This window comes from Colossoma macropomum, unplaced genomic scaffold (genome assembly GCF_904425465.1).
Source record: "Colossoma macropomum unplaced genomic scaffold, Colossoma_macropomum, whole genome shotgun sequence".
Lineage (NCBI taxonomy): Eukaryota > Metazoa > Chordata > Actinopteri > Characiformes > Serrasalmidae > Colossoma > Colossoma macropomum.
Window position 1 is genome coordinate 18,329,691 of NW_023494798.1, and position 21,680 is coordinate 18,351,370.

Consider the following 21,680-nt stretch of genomic DNA (forward strand, 5'->3'; position numbering starts at 1 on the left):
TATATGGTTCTGTGTTGCACCAAAAAGGCTCTGCTATTGTAACGATGTCAAGCTTGTAACAGAAGAACACTTTTTGGTGCTATACAGAACCTAAAAAGGTTCTGTATAGAACCACATGCAACACATTCTCCATCAATTTGAAGAACGATTTCGCCGGGCAAAGAAACTTTAGGCATGCAAAGGGTTCATTTAGTGTTCATGGTTCTATGTAGAACCTTTCAAAGATATTCTCAGCATGTTTAATCGTTTGCCAAACAGTGTGATGAAGTTATAAAACGCTGTTTTTTTTTAAGAGGCTATATTAGGGCTAGACTAAGAAATAATATTGTCTGCTGGAATTTCCATAAAAGATCTATCAGAAATTTTCCCTTACCGTGGTTGCTTTTATATTACAAGATTTGTTATATTGGGCGTGATCATGACTTGAATTTGTATGAACATAATACAGGTGAATGCAGAGAGAGGGAGAGGGAGGGACTGGCAGACAGAGAGACAGCGGGGAGGCGATGAGGTCGTTGGGTTTGGGGGGTGGGCGTGAGCGGTGGGATTCAGGCGAGATCTGTGTGAGATGAATTTTGTTCAGTCTCATTTTTAGTATATAGGTCAGGCTTTTTTTTTTTCTTTCCCCTTTATCTCATCTCCTCAATGTGAACGTGAGCTTTTTATATCACTGGGAGAGAAAGCAGCATGAAAGATCTGCAGAGATGTGCTGTTACAGCAACAGTTTTGCCCATTCTTACAGGCTTAAAGCATATTATGGGAATACGTAAAGATATTTTGCAAAGATATGAGATACTTCTGTGCCTGCCTTTCCTATATTTCCCCCATTGCATCCTCCTGTCATGAAGATATTGAAATGATTAACAAAACCCTCCAAAAGTGAAATTGAGTTTCAAGGTTTAAATGTGACAGTGACGACATGCCTTATACTGCATAATTGTTATGAGTTTATTTTCCTAGTTTTATTTGTATTGCTCCTCTAATCGTGATGCTCTAATCTCCGCTGTGTCACATTGTAGGAGATGCTGAAGGACGAGGTGAGGACGCTGACTTACAGGAACTCTATGTACCACAACAAACATGTCTTCAAGGACAAAATCGTGCTGGACGTGGGGAGTGGCACTGGCATCCTCTCCATGTTCGCTGCCAAGGCTGGAGCCAAGCACGTGTACGGGGTAAGAGGGCTAGCCCACCTCCCTCTGCCTGGAGCTCAGCAAACCTGCAGGGTCTCGCCATGTTGGAGCAGTGTTCTGTTCCTAAAATAACATTCTGCATGTCTGTTCTGCCCTGGAGAATGAGTTGTGAAAACTCCAGCGTCGCGCTCTGTGTGGTTTCAGATTTTTGACATAGAGGCAGGGTTTTCACTAAAGCATTAAAATTCTAAATGAAGTGTTCATTCTAAATGAACACCTTTCCATCTCTCTCGCCTCCTCTCATGTATATTGTCCCTCAGTTGGCACCCAGGTGGTTGTTGTGTTTAGGTTTAATGAATAGGTATTTATTAGCTGTGCTACTTTAACAGTCCTCACACACTGTATTATGAGGCAGGAGTAATTGGCTCCTGGGGCAACTCTGACCGACATATAGCAGAAAGGGCCAAAGGGATGATTTTTACATGTTGTTCTTTATGTTCTTTCACCATACGATACCACCAATTAGGAACCATGGGTTCATTAACTTTATTACAAAGTTAAATATAATCTGAAATTTTGATACAGAGAGATATTTTGAAAATACTGTGGTATTAAATTTTTTTAATAAAGCCACAAATCTGAACAGAAAACAGTAGGGTTGCGCCAATCATGAATTTTTATGGCTAATTTAGATTACAATTTCTTTACAGCCCAACTGGACGATTACTGTTTTTTTGGGCCAATTATTGTTTTTTTTTTAATCTGAAGCCCACGCTGTGAGGGGTAAACAAACCTGAAACACTCTTGTGCATTTCCAGTACTATCTATTTGCCAAAGTCACAATATGAAAAACATTAAACTGGCATTTTAGGTGCCTACAATCAGTGGCGTATTTGAAAAAAAAAAATTAGGTAGGAAAAAGAAAGGAACTAAAAAAGAGAGGTGCAACTAGCTATTCATGTCATGTGTAATTATGCAGTGACATTTTGGTGTAGGTGAGCAGCAGCTTTCAAATACAGTATGAGTGCACTTTTCTGGCTCATATTATTAATATCATGAAACTGCAACATAGATCTTTTTTAAAAAAAAAGGTGTTCTCACCTTTGTAGCACTGTCATTGAGTCACTCGTCAGTCATCAATGATAACTGATTACATGGCCATATAGTTCAGGCCTAAGTAATGAACTGTAGTTGTTTTTTAGTTTCACATAGAAACTTAAGAGGTTCAAATAAATTCTATCAATATAATACATGTGGTGAAATGATTTCATTGGTAACTGACATCTTGGTAGGACATTTTCAAACTAGAATGTCCACTCCTTTAAGAGTGTTCCTGTTAGCAAATTAGAAGCCCAGTGTGTGTGTGTGGACATGTGTTCTTGACACCTTGAGTTTCATTAGTTCAGTATGAGCAGTGGGGGTGTTTTTTGGGGGTCTGCCATGTGTAAAGAGTAGAGTCGATCTGATTTGCACTTTGCTGCCCTGATGCAGTTCTGCTAGTAATCAGCATTTCCTCGAAAGGCCTCATAAGAGCTAAATGCCAAAGAGCTCAGTGTGTGGGGCCACCATGATTTCTCTCACAAATGCCTGCACTGCACTCCTAAATGCAGCCTGGGCTGCGGGCCCACTCTGATTTATGATACCACCATGTCCAAGACAAATGCAGAACTAAGTGTTACTGAGATATTACATTGCAATAATTGCTGTCTGTCATTATGGCTCACTTTTAGTATTGAACCTTTAGAAATAGGTGTACAGGTAGACATGTTTTCATTAATCCAACCGCAGGTATACAGAGGGTGAATGTGAGTGTACATGTGTGTTTGTGTGTGAGAGATAAAGAGTGGGAAAGTAAGAAAAAGAATAAGTGAGGAAGAGAAAGAAAGATAGAGGAAGAGAGTGACAGGGACAGAAACAGAGAGAGGGTGAGAAGAGAGACAGAAAGAAAGAGTGAGAGGGGAAGAGAGACAGAAAGAGAGGCAGGGAGACAGAGTGTGATAAACAGAAAACGTGAGGAAGAAAGGGTGAGAAAGAAACAATTTTAATAAGTCTTTATTGTTCAATCAAGCAATCAAAGTGGCAAATTTTCATCGAGTCACTAGGTGAAGGTCCCAGTGCGCCTGTGCTTTGCTGTGATCATGTATATCAAACCCTTCTTGTCTTTTGTGAGGGGAAATGTGCTGACAGAGGCAGCAGCTGATTATAGTTCAGGTGTCCTCCAGTGAAATCTTACTGCATTACTCTCCTCTCTCTGAGAGCAAGTGAGAGCAGCCCACATGCTGAAGATTTCACGGGGGAACAGAGCTGTCTAGCTGTGTGTGGAAAACACAAGGTTGATGGGGACGGCTGTGGACACTAACGAAGTCTCACGAACACACAAGGGAAATAGAGAAATAGAGAGAGCGTGAGAGAGAGAGAGATAGCGAGGGAGATAGTGAAGGAGATAGTGAGAGAGATAGCATGAGAGACAGCGAGAACAGCTGTCTGGGCAACAGTAGCTCAATCTGAGAATGATCCTGATACTGATTTGGAATCTCTCACTTGCATTTTAGGGATTAGCTCCAGGGAACCTAAAATTATGATTGTTCACTAATTAGGTCAATGTTGCTCTTGTGTGCACACAATATGCAAGTACAAATTACACCAAGGGATGACTTCCCGTGTGTACATTTACTTTGCAAGAATTTCTCCCTTTTTGATGTAAAGTGGGCAGTACAATCCTTGGGGAAAGATCACGTAAGGTTTATCCTCACCGTGCACAAATGTCAGCTGCGTTCTGCCCATCCAGCTTTTATCAAAACTATGTGTTCCTGTTTGAATATCTCAAACTTCGGGTAACCTAGTGAGCTAAAGCAAACTAGCAAGCAAAATGAACTTAAAGTCAGTAGGATCGTACATGTGGGGCTAAAAAAAAAAATCTCCATTCTTCTCTTTACTCCACCATTGTGCATAGTTCTTCCTTAGTGGCATAGCAGGCTGGATTCTTGGACACAGATGTCAATCATGCATGTCCATTAGAATATTAGGACCAGAAGCAGTGTTATCATATTTTATCTTATCTTCATTCAAACCTTGCTTAATATAACTTACGTTTAGTATCATAGAAACATTTTACATTAATTTATCACCCACACTACTAATAACTGTGTTGCCCTGCTGCACACTTTTCAGGGATCTATGATTCTTCTGTGACTTAAAGTTAAAGTTATATTTACTACTCATTACTAGCCCAAGTTAAGAACATAAATACCATGACTGGTGTCATTCTCTAGAATTTTACTCACCCATGTGGGATTCTCTTATGGTGCATCGCACTTTCTTTCAGAGAACATGGACAAAATGGTTGTCTATCACTTGCTTTTGGCGTTTGCTTTAGTGTTGTACATTGTTGTAGCTGTGCTACGGTGAAAAGTGGTCCCTAACCCCCCTATTTTTAGCTGCATGCTTCATTTTTAAGTAGGTCTGCCTAGCAGAACGAATTGCTTATTGCACCCTCATGCATGCCCTCATACCAAAACCTGTCTATTCAAACAGGAACTTTTGTTTATTGGAAATGAAATACATTCAAATAAATAGCATTGGCTGAACAGTTGTGTACTTGTTGATCAGCAGTTAATCTGTTAGCTATTACACCCCTAAACCTAAGAGTATGATTATCATTAATTCTTACACTATAGCATATCATTAAAATCGGTAACCACCCCATTCCTACTCTCTCTCGCACAAGGACAGTATGCTGATAATAGTCCAGATGCAGCAATCTCATTAATGCACTTTTCCCCACAATGTGCTTGAACCCAGTTTCTCAGCCTTAGGCAGTGTTAAATGCAGAAGAGAGTGCTCGTAGACCACTCTAATGAGTAGAGAGGAACTCTGCTATTGAAGGGCCATCAGCGTGAAGGGACTGGAGAGGGAGTAGAGAAGAAAAGGCTTGTGTGTGCGTTTTAACCACTCAAACCAAGGCAAATTTTGTCTGGCTGTCTTTATCTCTGTCACAGTATCATTTCTTAGCTGTGAGAGATGAAAATGAAGGTATAATCATGGACAGGGCTGCATAAAATGGACTTTTTTGCAACGTATTATTGTGATATATTACAATTAAAGACTGGCTTGCATTATTTTTATAAACATTATTTACATTTTCAGAGGACATGATTCCTCAAAGCATCCACAGAACACTCAAAATGCTCACACCACACAATAGACAATTTTATTTAACCATTTAAAATAGACATCTCATTCCCAAATTGCAACCCTCTGCAATATCAGCATTGCACAGGACAATATTGTGATAGCAATTAGCTAATATAGTGCAGTCCCATGTGTGATGCTAGATTGTGTTTTTTTGTCATTTCAGATTGAATGCTCTAGTATATCAGAGTATTCTGAGAAAATCATCAAAGCCAATCACCTGGACAACGGTAAGAGCTCAAGCCTTATTTGGGTTCTTACAGTGACTTTGTTCTAAAATGAATATGGCATTCTGGTAGATGACCTGCATGAAAATTTTACAGCTTACAGCTATAGTAAGAAATGAACTGTATGAAATATTATTAGAGCTTGTGAATAAGAGTTCACCAACTCTCAAACTAGATGTTTCCAGCTGTTTTACAGTGGCGCTCATCCTCAAACGCAGTATAGAATGCAAACTGCACAGAGACTCATAGCAACTCATTTGCACAGTCACAAAACTTGAAGCAACCATGACATGCATGATTCATCTTGGCAAACAAGCATAAAATGAGAAACTGATGTGTGTGGTAATTGAGGAGATATCTAAAGACTTTTTTACCAAGCCAAATCCCTGAAGCAGAGCTGCAGTTCAGCAGGACAACTGGTGAAGGGGATGGGAGGCTTCATATTTCTTGCTGACAAAGTGTTCCATTACCAGCCAAACTGAATTCAATAACTCCCCATGGAAGCTGATCAAAAGCTGGGCTGCAAAAACCTGTCCTTTTTTTGCAGGAGATGGATCCACACTCACACACACTCAGCATGGTCTGCTCGTTGATACTCAGGCTGGAAACTCAGACACTGAGAGCTGACTATCTGTCCAAAGTTTCCAAGCTTTGGTAGTAGCTGTATTTGTGTTTGTGACTAGTTTTATTTATGCATGAATAGTAGTTGTGTTTATGATTAACTTTATTTTTGCATTGTTGCTGCTATATGTTGCAGTTATCACCATCTTTAAAGGGAAGGTAGAGGAGACGGAGCTGCCAGTGGACGAGGTGGACATCATTATCTCAGAATGGATGGGCTACTGCCTTTTCTATGAGTCTATGCTCAACACTGTCATCTATGCCAGAGACAAGTGGCTGGTCAGTATGTGTATGTATGTGTGTCTGTGTGTGAGCAGTACTGTGCAAATGTCTCAGACCACCTTTAGCATTACAGTCATGCATGCTGTAGATTATTCAGCATTAGCAATCAAGCAGGATCTGACCAGTTTTAGCAGCACTACACAAGTGGCACGCAAGAGTCAGGCAGTTGCAGGCAGAGTAGTGGCCAAGATGAGAGACCTCCCTATCAAGCTCTGTGCCTATACAACAGTTTCTCAGTGTGCGAGAAAAAGCATATCAGATTACTTACCGCATAAAACTGTTGAGAAGTTATAATTATAGAGTGGAAGACTTTTACAAAATTTGGAACATGGCCGGGGTGGAGTGTACTATCATACATGGAGTGTTATATCGATTAAACATACCAGGTTTTGGGAATATAGACCTTGAGATCATATTCAGTAATCATTATTTGGTCTATATGAGAGATACCCTAACATTTATTGGCCTCTACCAGCTGGGCAGTTTGTCCAATTAAAATTCTTCGCGTTACTTTATCAGTATGGCATCACTATGCCATACGTACAGATTTGGTGTCAGACGATTGGTGTCACAGGAGATGCTGAAAACAGGTTTGTCCAAAAATTCAGCCCATATGCTATTGCAGAGATCAGCCACAACATAAAATCACTGTTTATAGGTGATATACACTGGTGGGTGAGTGAATGTCATTGCAGTTGCCTGAGTAGAGGGTTTGATTTTCAACCTACCTACCAAGTTTAGTGTCACTGCTAGAACAAATGCTTCCCCTTCCCCTCTAAAACTAAATAAGTCAATGGTGCAGGATATAGCATAGATAAGGTCCATGGGCCTCATTTATCAATGTCTTTATAAGTTTTTTTCTTAAAATTTGTTCTTAAGAAAAATTCTACATCAGATTCATGACTTATTTTTCGCACCTTTGTGCTCTTGAGTGAGCAGATGCTGTTCTTACCTGAGAACAAATCTCAAATAAGAAAACATTACATAAGTTTGTTTTAAGAAGAAATTTCTTCTTAAGATTGCTTGGTGAATGAGGCCCAATGATCAGACGCACAATATCAGTGTTTACTAAAATACAAAAAAATACCAGAAGCTAAACACAACAAACAAATACAACTCCCCCATACATACAGCACAAACAACATTAATCACAATGCAATGCACAAAAGGTCCAGGTTTGAAATACAATGATGGTATAGCACAGCACAAATACAGTCCAGCAGCTATGGGTAAATAAACAAAGTGAGCTCACTTGTCTGGTGCTGTGGTGGATGCTAGCTTGCTAGCTATCAACCACACAGATAAAGATGGAGGGAGAGAATGAACACAGATGGAACTTTGAAAATGTTTGGTGATAAAGCAGTCCTGTAGAACAGACAGTGGATGTAATCCAGGTAGGTGAACTGTGTTCCTCCAGAGCCGGTTTATGAGGAGCCTGGCCACTTCCTATTCCCCCTGTTATATCAAAAACAGGACTGCTAAACAGCAGAGGGCACCCACGAGTGAGCCCTCAATGAATGGGAGTAAATGGCGCTCAACAGCTAAAAACGAAAAGTTAAAATAGTTTCTAATCACTCGCCCAGAACGTTTCTTTAAATTTAGAAAGTAGAAGGATGTATTTCACTAAAAAACAAAGAAATCTTACCTATATATTTCCTTTTTTCTACAGTAAATGGGTTTTGGGCAGCAGAAGGCAGGCATTAGTGCTAGAGCATGATGATTGGTGAGCAGAGCAGCTCATTGACTGTTCACGCTCACAGACGTCATGAACATACATGAGGCGCCGTTTTAAACTCCTATAGCTCGAGTTTAAAAGCTCTTAAAAATATAACAGCAGTGTTAAAATGTTTTATGATATTCAGTGTTCAGGAAATGATTACTTTCTTTTACATTAAAATGTTTAAGCATTTATAAACTATGGTTTTGCTCAAATGTTCAAATGCTATCAACCCATTCATTTTGGACTCACTCGGGGGGCCATCTAGCGTTTGAGAAAACCGGAAGACATTGCAGAGTGGTAATTCTCATCTCTACAAGTTCTCTGGTTCCTCTTCCCAGCACAGGGTAATCCAATTTACTACTGTGAACAAAATGGCTGCCAAAGTGGATCCCTAATTTATAAAAAATACATTTAAAAAAAATAACATTAATACAATAAATTGTCATTTTAACATCTGTCTGTGTGTCAGTCTGTCAGCCCAGTATTTGCAGTTACCATTCAATGTTTAGTTTGACTAATTAGTAGTTAAATTTGGTGTGCTGGTGGTGGGATTGAACAAATCCATACAGTGGCTGGAGTACGCTGAGGAGAAGAGGAAATGAGCCTGTTTTTCTAACCAGCTTACAAGATACTAAAAAGGATTTGTAAAACAGGAAGTTCTTGTTATTTTTTTACTGTATACGTTGTTTTCTAATGATAAATAGTGATTTGCAAGCAAAAACACTTACTGCCCAGATAAATCATTTCCTCGGCTGGCCTAATACTTTTGTATGGTACTGTATATGTGAGTATGTGTAAGGATGTGTCCCACTGAGCCCACTGAGCCTTCTTTCACATTGAGTAGACTCTGTGTTCTTTTCCAGAAACCTGGTGGCCTGATGTTTCCGGACCGTGCTGCTCTCTATATTGTGGCCATCGAGGACAGGCAGTACAAGGACTTCAAGATCCACTGTGAGTGTATACACACACAAGAGAGAGTGAGAGAGCATTTGACACGGCTTCATTTCACAGCCACAGGGCTATGGGCTGTGTGATGATCGATATTACAGTAGAGTCATCAAACATCGCATCTGAGCAACACTGTTCTGTAAAGCTGCTGCTCAGGGGGAGATTGTCCTCTGTACAGCCAGTACACACACATACACATCTACTCATAATAGACACCAAATTGTAACGCCTGTCAGCTACAGGACAAGCAGAGAACAATAGTGGCTGGGGGAGGTATAGGCCAAGAACAAACTATACAGGCTTTTAACAGCATCCCCTGTGTGAGACAGTAACAAAACGAGATGAAGGAGAGTAGTCAGTCTGATACTTCACATTGTGCTGGACACATATAAGGCATGTTTCCATTTTTTATTGAAGACTTTACAAGAGAGGGCAAAAACGTTCTTCATTTTTAATGTAAGTTAATGTAAAGAGGTTTTACTTCAGGTGATGTTGTAGCATTTCTGTTAGTCCCTTTAACATAAAATTTTCACACAATGTAAAAGACATATATTTGCAAGAATCAGTTTGCAGGTCAGGACCGAGGCCTAGTCCTGCACAACATGTGGAGAATCTCCATTCAGAATGTTATATAGTCCAGGACTAGGCTTAATTCTTGTCTATGACACCAAACCAAAGTGTTAAATTGATCTCATCATTATGGTTATGTGTTGATCTGTGGGTGAGACATATGTTACCTTACCTTCCCATCATCTTGTAAGCCATAATTTAACAATATAACATTTATTGTTTTATTGTTATTGGGGTGGTTCCTGATTTTTGACTCACCCTGTATTATAAAGCACATGTGACAGACTCCAGTCCTTGTGGGTTACAGCACTGCAGACTTCAGCTTTCTTCCCCATTAAACACACTTGTTTCAACTAATCAGCTAATTAGCAAGGCATCATTTCATTAATTGAGTTCAGAGTGCCAGATGAGGAAATAATTCCCAAGACCTGTGGCCCGGCAGTAACCCAGTTTGAATGTCTGTGGTCTCTTCAGCTTTATCTGCATATGTTATAATGTAGACCAGCAGGGTGCTGTTTGATGATCCCAGCTCTAGACTCTCAATATATATTATACTGTGTACTCTGCAGCTTCAATATCGAAATGTGTTACACTTGCATAGCTCCATATTATGCTAAAAAGAGCGTTTTCTGTCCACATTTGTTTTATCCAGGATTGGATGTCTTTATTCCATGTATTTTATTCTATGACGCCTGGGCATGGCTATTAATTATTAAATGTTTGAAAGGGGGTTTCCCTGATCAGCTCACCAGTTTTTAGAACTTTCTAGAATGGACCTAGATTGCCCTATAGAGTAAGAATAAGGAATTTTGTACTGTTTCTAGCTACGAATTACTAGCATGCCATGCTCAGCAAGCCCCAAAATTAGACACAAAGTCACCGCACTGCGTTATGCATGTGGCCAGTGTGAAAAGTCGTATTAATGAACATAGGAGCATATTGCATGTGGCACGATTACCACATCTGGTGTAAAGTGGACTTTATACTGTAAACGAGCTGCATCAGACCCTGACACATAGCCCTGCTGTCTGGTGTCCACCTTGCTTGAAAACCACCTGAAAGCATTGACTAACTGTCAGTGTTGATTAACTGAAATTTAAATTCCCTGAGATTATAGTTAATCACCTGTTTTGAGATGATTAACTTTTGATGAGCTTCACACACTTGCATTCATAAATAATAATAATAATAATAATACTACAGGCTCAGAAATGGCAGGCCTTGAAGTCAGTATGAACCTCACAGGGCTGGCTTTGCTAATTTGCATAGTTTTCAGGGATTTTGATCATGCTGTGAAGGGTACAAATTGCTCAAAAATTTTTAAATGATTCAGTATTCTGTCTCTGTCACTGATGATGACGGAAGCAGTGAACTGAGGCTGGAAGAGATTATACAACTTGGGAGCAAACTTAAGTGATTTACGAACATAGAATCAGCTCTGTGTGTGTGTGTGTGTGTGCGTGTCTGCAGGGTGGGAGAATGTGTATGGCTTTGACATGACCTGCATCAGAAATGTAGCAATGAAAGAGCCACTGGTGGACATAGTGGACCCAAAGCAAGTGGTGACCAATGCTTGCCTCATCAAAGTAAGTTTCTCTCCACTTTTCCTGATTTATATGCATTAAAGTTCTTGCCTTGTTTATGAAGATGTCACTTGAATGTTGAGTGTGCTTTTAAGAGTTAGTGGAGTATTAGCTAGTTTGCGCTAGCTCACTGAAAGAAAAATCCATGCATTAGAACGTTTTGCCTGATCATTAGTTCACTAACGAAGCATGGCTGTTGTATAATGATCCTTAGAAATGAAATCTTATTTCACAATGGAGTGCTGGATAATGGGCTGAGAGAGATGTTGATTGGCTTGATAAAGTTCATTTGAATGCATGGAGGGAGGCACAAGTCTCACAGGAATTTTGAGCAGAGTACAGATGTACAAATATAAGTTATGACAGTATTTTTCTGTTTATGTTTAGATGAATCTAGCACCATCAGAGTTCTTGTGATTTTGATAGGATAAGCTATTGTAAACAAGTAAACAAGTACAAATGGATAACAGCAAATTTGAATGCTTTTTTTCTATTTCACTGTCCTTGTCTGCAGATAGGATAGTGCTGTGCATGTCAATTCCAGTCTAGACCACTGACTGCATTGCGTCCTCCACTAACCTTCCACACTGGGAATTAGATTGTGTTGTTTTAGCCTTGACCAGTACTTTACTATACATCATTTGATTGCAAGAAAATTTAAAGGAACCAAAGGTGAGAAATAATTGACAAATGGAGATGTTTGATTTTTGTGCTCTGAGGAAGCTGAATTAAATCTGAGCTGAATTGATTCGGATGCATTTAAACATTGTCACTTTTTGAATCAAGTAGCCTTTCATTCTATGATAAACTGAACATGAAATGAGATGAAATCAGATCTCTTTTAACGCTCACTGCCACCACTAAATTTCTCTCTCTCTCACTCACAAAGGATCAAATTTGTTTATACAGTGATAAATGTCACTTGACAAAGTTTGTGATGTGTAATAGCAAATAAAAAATAATACACTATTACTGAGGACAGTCTGTAGTCTGAAAGGAAGATTAAGAGTGTGGTAGCAATGGAGAGAGGTAGCAGAGCCATGGAGAAGCATGCTGTTTTGCTTTTGTTTGTCTGATAAACAAGGTTTACTCCTCTGAGAGGGACACGGTGGAGAGATGGGTATTGGCTGTGTGCAGTGAGCTGATGATAAGACCTGATTGAGCTCTCTCAAACATCTGTGTTCATGTCCAGGCTCTACTTTAAGGGCTGAGTAAATGCAGCCTAATGTCATTCCTGCAACACTGGCATACTGACATTTCAGAGAGAAATGGGGATGTGTATCATTCTCTAAATGCTCTCTAATAGAAATGTATGCTTTAGTCAAAGTTAGAGAGAGCTTTTAGAGCATAGATTTGACAATATAGCAATACATTATTTTGGTGCCTTTCAGTCTCATATTATGCAACTGTAATATTCCCTCATGGCTGATAAGGTATTGTATGTTTACTAAAAGAGCTGTTTTGTTTGGTTCAGGAGGTGGACATCTACACAGTGAAGCCAGAGGACCTGTCTTTTACCTCAACCTTCTGCCTGCAGATCCAGAGGAATGACTATGTCCATGCCCTCGTCACCTACTTCAACATTGAGTTCACCAAGTGTCATAAGAAGACTGGCTTCTCCACAGGTGTTGAGCTCTAATCTACTGTATTTCTGAAATGACTTGGTTGTTTTACTTCATGTTAGACTACAGCTTGAAATATTTGTCTGAACTTGACAAGACTTGTGTATTTGCGTCAGGTTTGGACGTGTTTTTTCAAATAGTTGTCAGGCTCAGATCGCGTTGACATTTCACTTTCAGGCTTCTCATAGCTCATCTCCCACCTTTATCTCCCTTCTGTAGTGGGTTTTGCCAGCATTTACCCTGCTTTAGTATAAAAATTCCAATTAGGACACGTTCAGAGGGCAGTAAGTAATGTTTGTTTAATTGAGCTCTAGCTATGTCTGTCCTGAGTTGGAAGCTACTAAGTATTGACAGGTAGGAAGTAAGATGACTAATCAAATGATTTGGACTTCTTAGGCTTGTACTTTAATAGTTGCATAAAATGAACAAAAATCAGCTAAAATTTGTGATTGTGATAGGCCTACTAGGTCTACACAGAGTTTGGTGGGTGGCAAGGCTAAGTGATTTTTGTTTTCTTCCAAGTATCTGTTAAGGATAGGAAAGCCTTCATATCTGTAGTTTTGGAGAGATGCAGCAGGGTTTGTGCCTCCTGGACAAGTGTGTACAACCACAACTCTTCCAGATTGCTGGTACATTTAAAGTCATAGAAGGATGCACTTATCATTCTGAGAATGAGCTAAGAGGCCAAAAATGAATAAAAGACATTCCCATTCAATTTATTTGGATGAGGACTGAAATCTGTGAAACAGTGCTCTGCAATGAGTTTATGAAGCATTACTGCCATCTTGTGGTACTACATAGTTATAGCATGATGACCGGTTTTTATTCTGGAACATCTTTCAACTCTCTCTTCCCCATTGATTAAATGACATAAGGTTGCACAACCTACTGACAGTGGAGAACTGTATGTCTGCTCAAAAGAATGATCAGGTCTTAAATGAAGCTAGACACTGCAATTGATTTCCACTTTTATGCAGCAAGGCATTTGTAGTGGCTAGATACCTTGTTTTCCAAATTATAGTACTGTCTTTTGTAACAGAAATATATTGTTGTATAAAATGTATTGCTGTATAAAAATATATATTTTAATGCACGGATATATAACCTTAGTGTCCACAGTAGCACTTTTACAACTACTAGCAGTAACCAGAATAGTGTGTGTTGTAAGTTGTACTTCCCACTTTTTTCCATCAGATAGTAAATGAGTTACTTACATTTGAGATGTAAAATGGTTTGCAGATAAATAAATTGCCATTGATAAACAGTTGATAGAAACTATATTGAAATGTTCATATACAGTAATGTGCAAAAGGTTTAGTCACCTAAGCACACTGTTCAAAACTATCTTAGCAATATCTGTGTTTTTGTCAGTAAAAACACTATATATCATTATTTCTTGATGATAGACAAGATATTAATGTAAGAGTTACACATGAAAGTCATATTTGCCCCAGATGACAAAGTATGGCAGTTCTACTCACCAGTACATTTCAAATCAGTTTTCAAAGTACTGAAAAGACATTGAGGTCAGAGTTTTCCTAACTCTAGCTGCTTTTCTGCCGCTTATAGGAAATGCACTGTGTATTATGCAGGCTAAATATGCCACTCTGTAAGCTAGCTGTTGTGCTAGCTGAAGCCTAATATAATATATTTGCCTAGCATAAAATAAATAAGAGACTAGCTATGCTTTTATCTTGGAAAAGTAAGAAGGCTATCTAATGGAGTGCTGCTGGTGTATCCTGCTGTGTTGTGTGGCTGTGGCCCCGGATGGTAATGAGGGGATCATCAACAGCAAACGAGAGGCGTTTCTCATGTAGCCAAAACAGCAGTTTTCTTCACACAGATATTACCAGACTTGTAAGGCTTTGTTGCTTTGTCATCTTCTATGGGACTTTTCAGATTAGATCACATTTTACATGACAGGAGGATTCCTGGAATTAAGTTAGAGCTCCAGCAAACCCTATTTGTAAAGTAACATACATGACCAAGAGTTGCTTGTGATCAAAAATTTACAATGTAGCCTGTGGTTAGTCTGAAATTACCAGAAACAACCATGAATTTCTGACACTTTTTGGTGCCCAGTAGTTCTGTTATGTTTCATTTGATGCTTTTGGAGAACTCAGTTTTAGTACCTAGTCCAGTAAATTTATTTAAGGAAGCTGAGTTACAACTACACTACCAATTAAAAGTTTAGGCACACCTTGTTTTGAAAATGTTTTTAATAAGTGAGCCTGTGTTTTGATGATTTGCAATAAGTTAAGATGTTACATAGAAAGCCATATAGAATATAATATTACTTAAAAGGCAAGGTGTCCCTAGCTTTTAACGGAAAGTGTATAATTTAGCCAATTTCTTCTTGGGGACAAAAATATGACCAGAAATGCATGTCAACCAGGGCTGTATATAAACTTTAAAAAGTTTAAAAAGTATACAAACTAAAAAGTATACATTTAAATAAGTGTGACAAATTGTCATTTTAATTGTTGGAAACAGAAGCAGCATGTAAAATGTTTGTATTTTAATGTTCATGTTGCAAAAAATACAGCACTTTTCTGCATCTTTAAGTGTGAGGAAGCCCACACCATCAGTAATGCACATTGTTGGAGTCTTTCAAAACAGGAAATGAAGTAGTTTATTACCTAATTTAATCAGTTAATTCTATAAAAACTAATATAGCTAGTATATAGACTAAATATGGCAAAGGCAGTAGGCACAGCAGGAAGTGCGAGCTTCTGAATCCAGAGGTGTTTAGGAAGACTTTTCAGCAGTCAAACTGTAAAATCTGAAATCATTGCTGGCTTGAAATATGGCTTTACAGACCCAAACTAACTTTTGGGTATTTGTGCATTGTGAGGCCCTTTGTTTACATACATCTGGATTTGTTCTCTATTGTTTGTGTTACACTGTAAAAATGGTTTGTCACTTGAATGTGGTGAAAAGTAAAATAAGATGAAACATTGAAACATTGAAACATTCTTTCAATTAAAGCATTTTTTGAGCTGAATAAACCTAATTAATTTACTTGTTACTTGTGAAGTAGTTTTTTAGATTGAACTGACAAACCATTTTTACAGTGTACGTGATGGACTAGAACTATCATAAACTCCAGAGCTTAAAGACACAGCTTGCATATTTATTATATTAATATGTGCTTGAAATGCAGCGAATACAACTTCCATGAGCACTAGGATGTCTGATCTGTGATCTTTTTTGTTTGATTAATTTCTCCTAACACATGTGACAATATTGTGATCAATATTATATATATATATATATATATATATATATATATATATATATATATATATATATATATATATTATATCAAGTTTCATTTACCCTTTTACTCTGATATGAGATAAGCTCAGGTCTGTGAATAGCTTTAAAGCTAAGAATGGTACGGCCAGGCTGGCTGCTCTGATCTGAGAACACATTGAAGTTCTCTTGACCTTTGCAGCTTGGTCAATCGGTCTCTCAGCACCAGCTCCCTCTCACAGGTGGAGCTGTTCGATATCAGCAGAGTGCACCTGGCAGAGATAAATGCTCACTCACAAACACACACAGACACACACGCACAGATACTGACCTCACGTTTGGAGAGCAATGAGGTATTTTGTGTGAACAAAGGTTCAAGTGAGAGGGTGAATCTGGCAAGCATCATAGCTATCTATGCCTGTGCACGTGTGGGCTAGTGAGTGCAAAATATAAAGCAACTGTTTCTAGGTTACAATAACTATGCTTATTAAATATAATTAAGGTTTGTATTTGTGAATAATCTAAATATGATACACTGAGAAACACAAAGCTGATAGCAAACCTAGCCAAGTACTGGGTTGAATTCTGATTTCCAAGCCTATTAGCATAGAATGTGGGTGTTCAGTTCTAGTTCTGGAGGGCCAAAGTCCAGCACAGTTCCCTGCTGTAGTGCACCTACTGAACCTAGAAATGAATTAAATAGTTGAATGAGGCATTCAAGCAGGAAAATTACCAAACTGAACTATGGCCCTCCAGGACCAGAGCTTTTTAAATTGCTTGCCTTAAGAAGAGACGTGCAAGGAATAAACTGATAGTGAAGTAGTGATGCTAATTTTTATCAAAACTGTACTTCAGTACATATAACTGAGTAAAAATAAATAATCACTGTCCACCATTGCTGTAAATACTCAGCAGTAGACAAGAGCAGTATCTAAAAATAATTAGCACTATATTTTCTAGTTAAATAATTGTGACCTGTTGTGCCTTTGGCCTACTTTCGATTCAATTTTTAGTTTATGTGCTTTTTTAACATTAACTATTTTGATGAAAATCACAAATTAAATATTACTGAGTAACCTCATATTTTGAAAACGCAATCAACTCTCATTTTAATACTAAATGCAAAAAAGTGTGTTCATGAGCTTCTTCTGATGTAGGTTTATGGCATCTTGCATACTAATAGTGCTTCCTTCTGGAGAAACTTCAGACTGCAAGTGATTTCCAAAGCCATGCCCACATGCTTTACATATTAAAAAATGTCGTTATAGAGGAATCACTGGCTACAGATGCCTTTGGTAAACCACATAGTATTATATTTTCATCTCTCATCTAAACCACTGGGACACTTAAGCTGTATGGAAATGCAACAAATTTTTCTCACACTGGAGATTTTACTCACCAGCCCCATAATAATCCAGTGTTTTAACAGTGCATGTGTACATATTGTAGCGTTCCCTGCTATTAAAAGAGATACAGCTTTCACACTGGTTGTGGTACTTTATTAACCAGCTGTTGTTGGCCACAGTTACGCCGTACATAAGCAAACTTTTCTCTCACTTGTTCTCTACCTCAGGTCATTTCTGCCTCTCTTACTCATCTTTGCTAGATAGATCTCAGTTCTTCCTGATCTGCACATAAACACAGCCAGAGGGCTAGCCCCGCCTTCACAATAAGAGTCCTCATAGAATAAATGCAGTAGAAAACTTAACCCAGTATTAACGTCAACAACATTTCTTGAGCACATTACAATATTATTTAATAGTATTTGTTACCTTTTTCTGGTCACGTTTCCTGACCATAGACTATTATTTTCAGTTACATGCATTCAAGCAAAACAGGAAAAATAAGCAGAAAATGAAGACAGGCAGCTTTTTAATTTCTCTCTCTTGTAAATAGAAAAGACCTATTGGGGCATGCACCCGCACACTTCTTAAAGGAACATGAACCCCAAAGAAATAAATTGGTCAGGCTTTGTCAGTCGCATGCCAAATAAGCCTTGAAGGTTTGCAACCTCCTGTAATAAATTACTCTACCTTTTAAGTCGACATGGTTCTTTGTCTTCTGATGTTCTTTGCCGTTGTTGTGCCTAATTCTGTCTCGCCAGCAGAATCCAACTGCCCTTTGTGTGCAGACGTGTCACGCAGGCATATGAATATTAAAGATTATACTCACGATTTTGGTTGTTTACACTGAGAAACATAAAAATAGCTAGTGTAATCTGTAGCGTCCATATACCTGTGTGAGGGTAGCTGGATTCTGTATTCTTTAGCTCATCAACAAATGCACGTTTACACGAGGGGGCACGATTTGTAATTACAATAATGGTGTAAAAGTGAAATACACTCAGCAGCTGTAGGGGAGACCAAAAGCAAAAAAATAGCAATTCTCACATAATGCTGCTTTAAGCATCATCACCAGGTTACTTGTCAGACATGGACTATGTCATCACCCTATATATCGCCCTGTCGCCCAAACCTAGTCAGCAGTGCTGCGCAGTACACCACAATCATGAGTCTGTGTTGGCACATGGTTCATGGATCTTTGGGCCCGGTGTACTAAACATGGGTGTGTGCCCACAGGGGCACTGGCCCTAGTAAAAATATGATTGGCCCCTTAAGTGCCCCTTTGCTGTCACTCACCACCTACAAGCACGTCATTGATTGATATTGAAATTTGTCATCTGCAAAATTCACAGTTTTTAATGTACAGCACACATATATTAGCTGCAGATACGTGACATTTGAAAGTTTTAAGAGGCGTAAAGTTGGTATGTTTACACATATATGATATCTGTCTTCAGTAGGTTTCGAATGGCAGGACAAAAATAGGTTAACATTATCACTGCAAACAAAACAAGCAGCTACAATTTGTAAAATCAATGTAGAACATGTTAATTTATGTGAATTGTCCACTGAAAGTGGCAACCATTGGGATATACCTGGAAAGTCTATGTCTGAAGTACAATTTTTGACATTTTTTATTGGCAAAGTGGTTGAACTGCGTCATTCTATAGCAAAGAACTTCTTTCCTTGTATTTTATTCTCAGAGTGCTTCAGAATGCTTCATTTTTATGTAAACATTTTCTCATGGGGGACCAAGCCTCTAAACCCCCTTACAGAGAGTTAATTTCTGAACTTGTTACCTTTTTACCGCAATATTGCTTATTTGAATATTGTAGGTTTAAAATTAATAGCCTTGTGATCAGATATTTTACTGTCTGCTACTGAATGTAAAACACACTGAATAATATATGTATGGAGCTATACCAGTAGTGTGGGTGATGCTTAATAAAATTTTCTCTTTATAACAAATGTATTTAGAGGTATTATGAGATAATTATGGAGCTTCTTAACCTTTATTTAGCTCCTGAATAGTGGCCCCATTTTTTTAGTGCCAACCTAAAAAAACAATCCTAGAATCACCACTGGTACTAAACCTTCCCCCATGTTATGTACGAAACTGGTGAAGTTTATGGGTTGTGTGCATGATAAAACGCAAAATGCACTTTTCCTCCTCTTGCATAATGCCTTTGAGAGAGATCTGAGCAAAACATGGGAGGACTGTGCAAAAATGTGGGTGGAGATACACAAATGCGGATTACACAGCCTATTCCACTCAATTTACTAAAGTTTGAGCAACTAGCTGCTGGTTTTGAGTCAATTTTTTCCACCTCTGAAAACCAGCAGTAAATTTACGTTAGGGTCTAAACAATGGCAGCAGACAGAGCAGTTAGATGGAACCACAAGCCTTGAACACATGCTGAAAGAATGTTTACCATCAGAATAACACTGCTGAAAATCTTGCGACCAGATGGTGAGAAAATGCGGCACAAAATGTGCCATGATGCAGCTGCAGTATACGCACACACTCTGTGTTATAGTTACGCAAACTCCATTTTCTTAGCCAGTGTAGAGTTACTCCCCTGTAGGGTTTTGTTGGGAATAAGTTTCATTTATTAACACCACTGTCTCTTCATCACTGAACATGTGAGCCTCAGGAGCAAGCAGTTGGTGGGCTAGGCGCAGTTTGCATGATAAGCTGCAGTAAATTATGTGTTAAATTCAAGTGCATTGTGGGCAAATATTGTGGTGTACTCATATGTATATATAGCCCTTTTTATTTTCAGTGTTACACAGCATAAAGAACAGCATTGTGTATTAGGCATTTTGAAATGTTAGAGTTGATTTTAATCAGTTATAATAATGTTCACTAAAGCATCCACTTGTTATTTGGTCAAAGTAAAATTGGTTTTAAATTTGAAAAAGTTTTTATTGTTTGGATTTGATTGGATTGTTTATTAAAGAATTATAACTGAATCGAATCGTGGTAGGGCCAAGATGTGCACGGCAACTATGTTTGTTCTTCCATTTGTAGCACCCGATGCCCCCTACACTCACTGGAAGCAGACGGTGTTTTATCTTGAGGAGTATCTTACAGTGAAGAGAGGAGAGGAGATCGTGGGCACCGTTGCCATGCGTCCCAACGAAAAGAATGCAGTGAGAGTCCACAGTACCGTTTCTATTCATATATATTCACTTCAGTGCATTTTATATTCCAATACTAATCTCTTTATCATTCTCATTCTTCCTCCTCTCCATCTCTCTATCTCCCTCTATCTCTCCTTAGCGTGATCTGGACTTCACTTTTGAGCTGGATTTTAAAGGTCAGCTGTGTGAGGCTGCTATCGCTCATGACTATAAGATGCGTTAAGTATCCAGCAGAGGGCGAGAAAGCCCCAGTGTGGCAGTTGCCCCACCATGATAACGGCAGAGCAGGGGGGCACTTTCCGTCCAGCAGCAGCAGCAGCAGCAGCCACTGACACTAAAGGTGAGGGCTGGAGGATCCAGGCCACGGTTCTGCTTATCTCTGGGAGCTGTGCCAACATTTTGGAGTGGAGTGCCTCTCCAAGCAATAGCAGCCTTGCCATCGCCAATAATAGTGTGCACTAGTCCACCATTTCAATGACTGTTCAGAAGGCATCTTTGAATGTATTGCCTTATTAACTCAAGAATGTCACTGTCCTTATGAATGTGAAGAGCGAGTTTACAGTTTCTTTACTTTTAGAAAGGAGTTGGCGCAGTATTTTGGCTGATTGGTTTTGGTGCGAGCTTGACGTTTCAGAGACCAAGGAGCAAGCTTACTTTAACTGTTTAAGCTAAATTCAAGCCAGTACTTTTGTGTTAACATACTTCATTTTGTCCTAAGCACTAGTCTGCTGCACTATAATAGAGTATGTTAAGAGAAATAGATACGCAATTCAGTGGCATATTCTCCAATGCTGAACTCCTAAGTTATTGTCATTTTTTATAGAGTTGTTAAAAAGAAATGAGAATTCATGGCAATAGCTCTAATTCCACCTCTTCAGATAGTGATAGCACATTTGTTAACTGTTGTTTTTTGGACAGTGTGCAATAAGTTGTGAGAGTGAGTGAGTCTTGTTCTTCAGTGTGTCTGTACTTTTGCTATAACTGATATCTACCTACCAACAGAGCTTAGAAAGAGAAAGGGCACATTTACGATGTGTTTGT

At 38.8% G+C, this 21,680-nt stretch overlaps 1 protein-coding gene across 2 annotated transcripts in view; it reads left to right on the forward strand.

Annotated features, from left to right (window-relative positions):
- LOC118818425 (protein arginine N-methyltransferase 8-B) overlaps positions 1-20,919 on the forward strand; it is a 28,016-nt gene extending 7,097 nt beyond the window's left edge. For both annotated transcript variants that reach the window (XM_036585680.1, XM_036585679.1), the window contains 8 exons: positions 1,020-1,175; positions 5,491-5,554; positions 6,309-6,451; positions 9,038-9,125; positions 11,163-11,278; positions 12,750-12,900; positions 20,527-20,648; positions 20,779-20,919. In XM_036585680.1, coding sequence (XP_036441573.1) covers positions 1,020-1,175; positions 5,491-5,554; positions 6,309-6,451; positions 9,038-9,125; positions 11,163-11,278; positions 12,750-12,900; positions 20,527-20,648; positions 20,779-20,862 — 924 coding nt within the window. In that variant the 3' untranslated portion in view covers positions 20,863-20,919. The remainder of the gene's footprint in view (positions 1-1,019; positions 1,176-5,490; positions 5,555-6,308; positions 6,452-9,037; positions 9,126-11,162; positions 11,279-12,749; positions 12,901-20,526; positions 20,649-20,778) is intronic.
- The last annotated feature ends 761 nt before the right edge of the window (positions 20,920-21,680 follow it).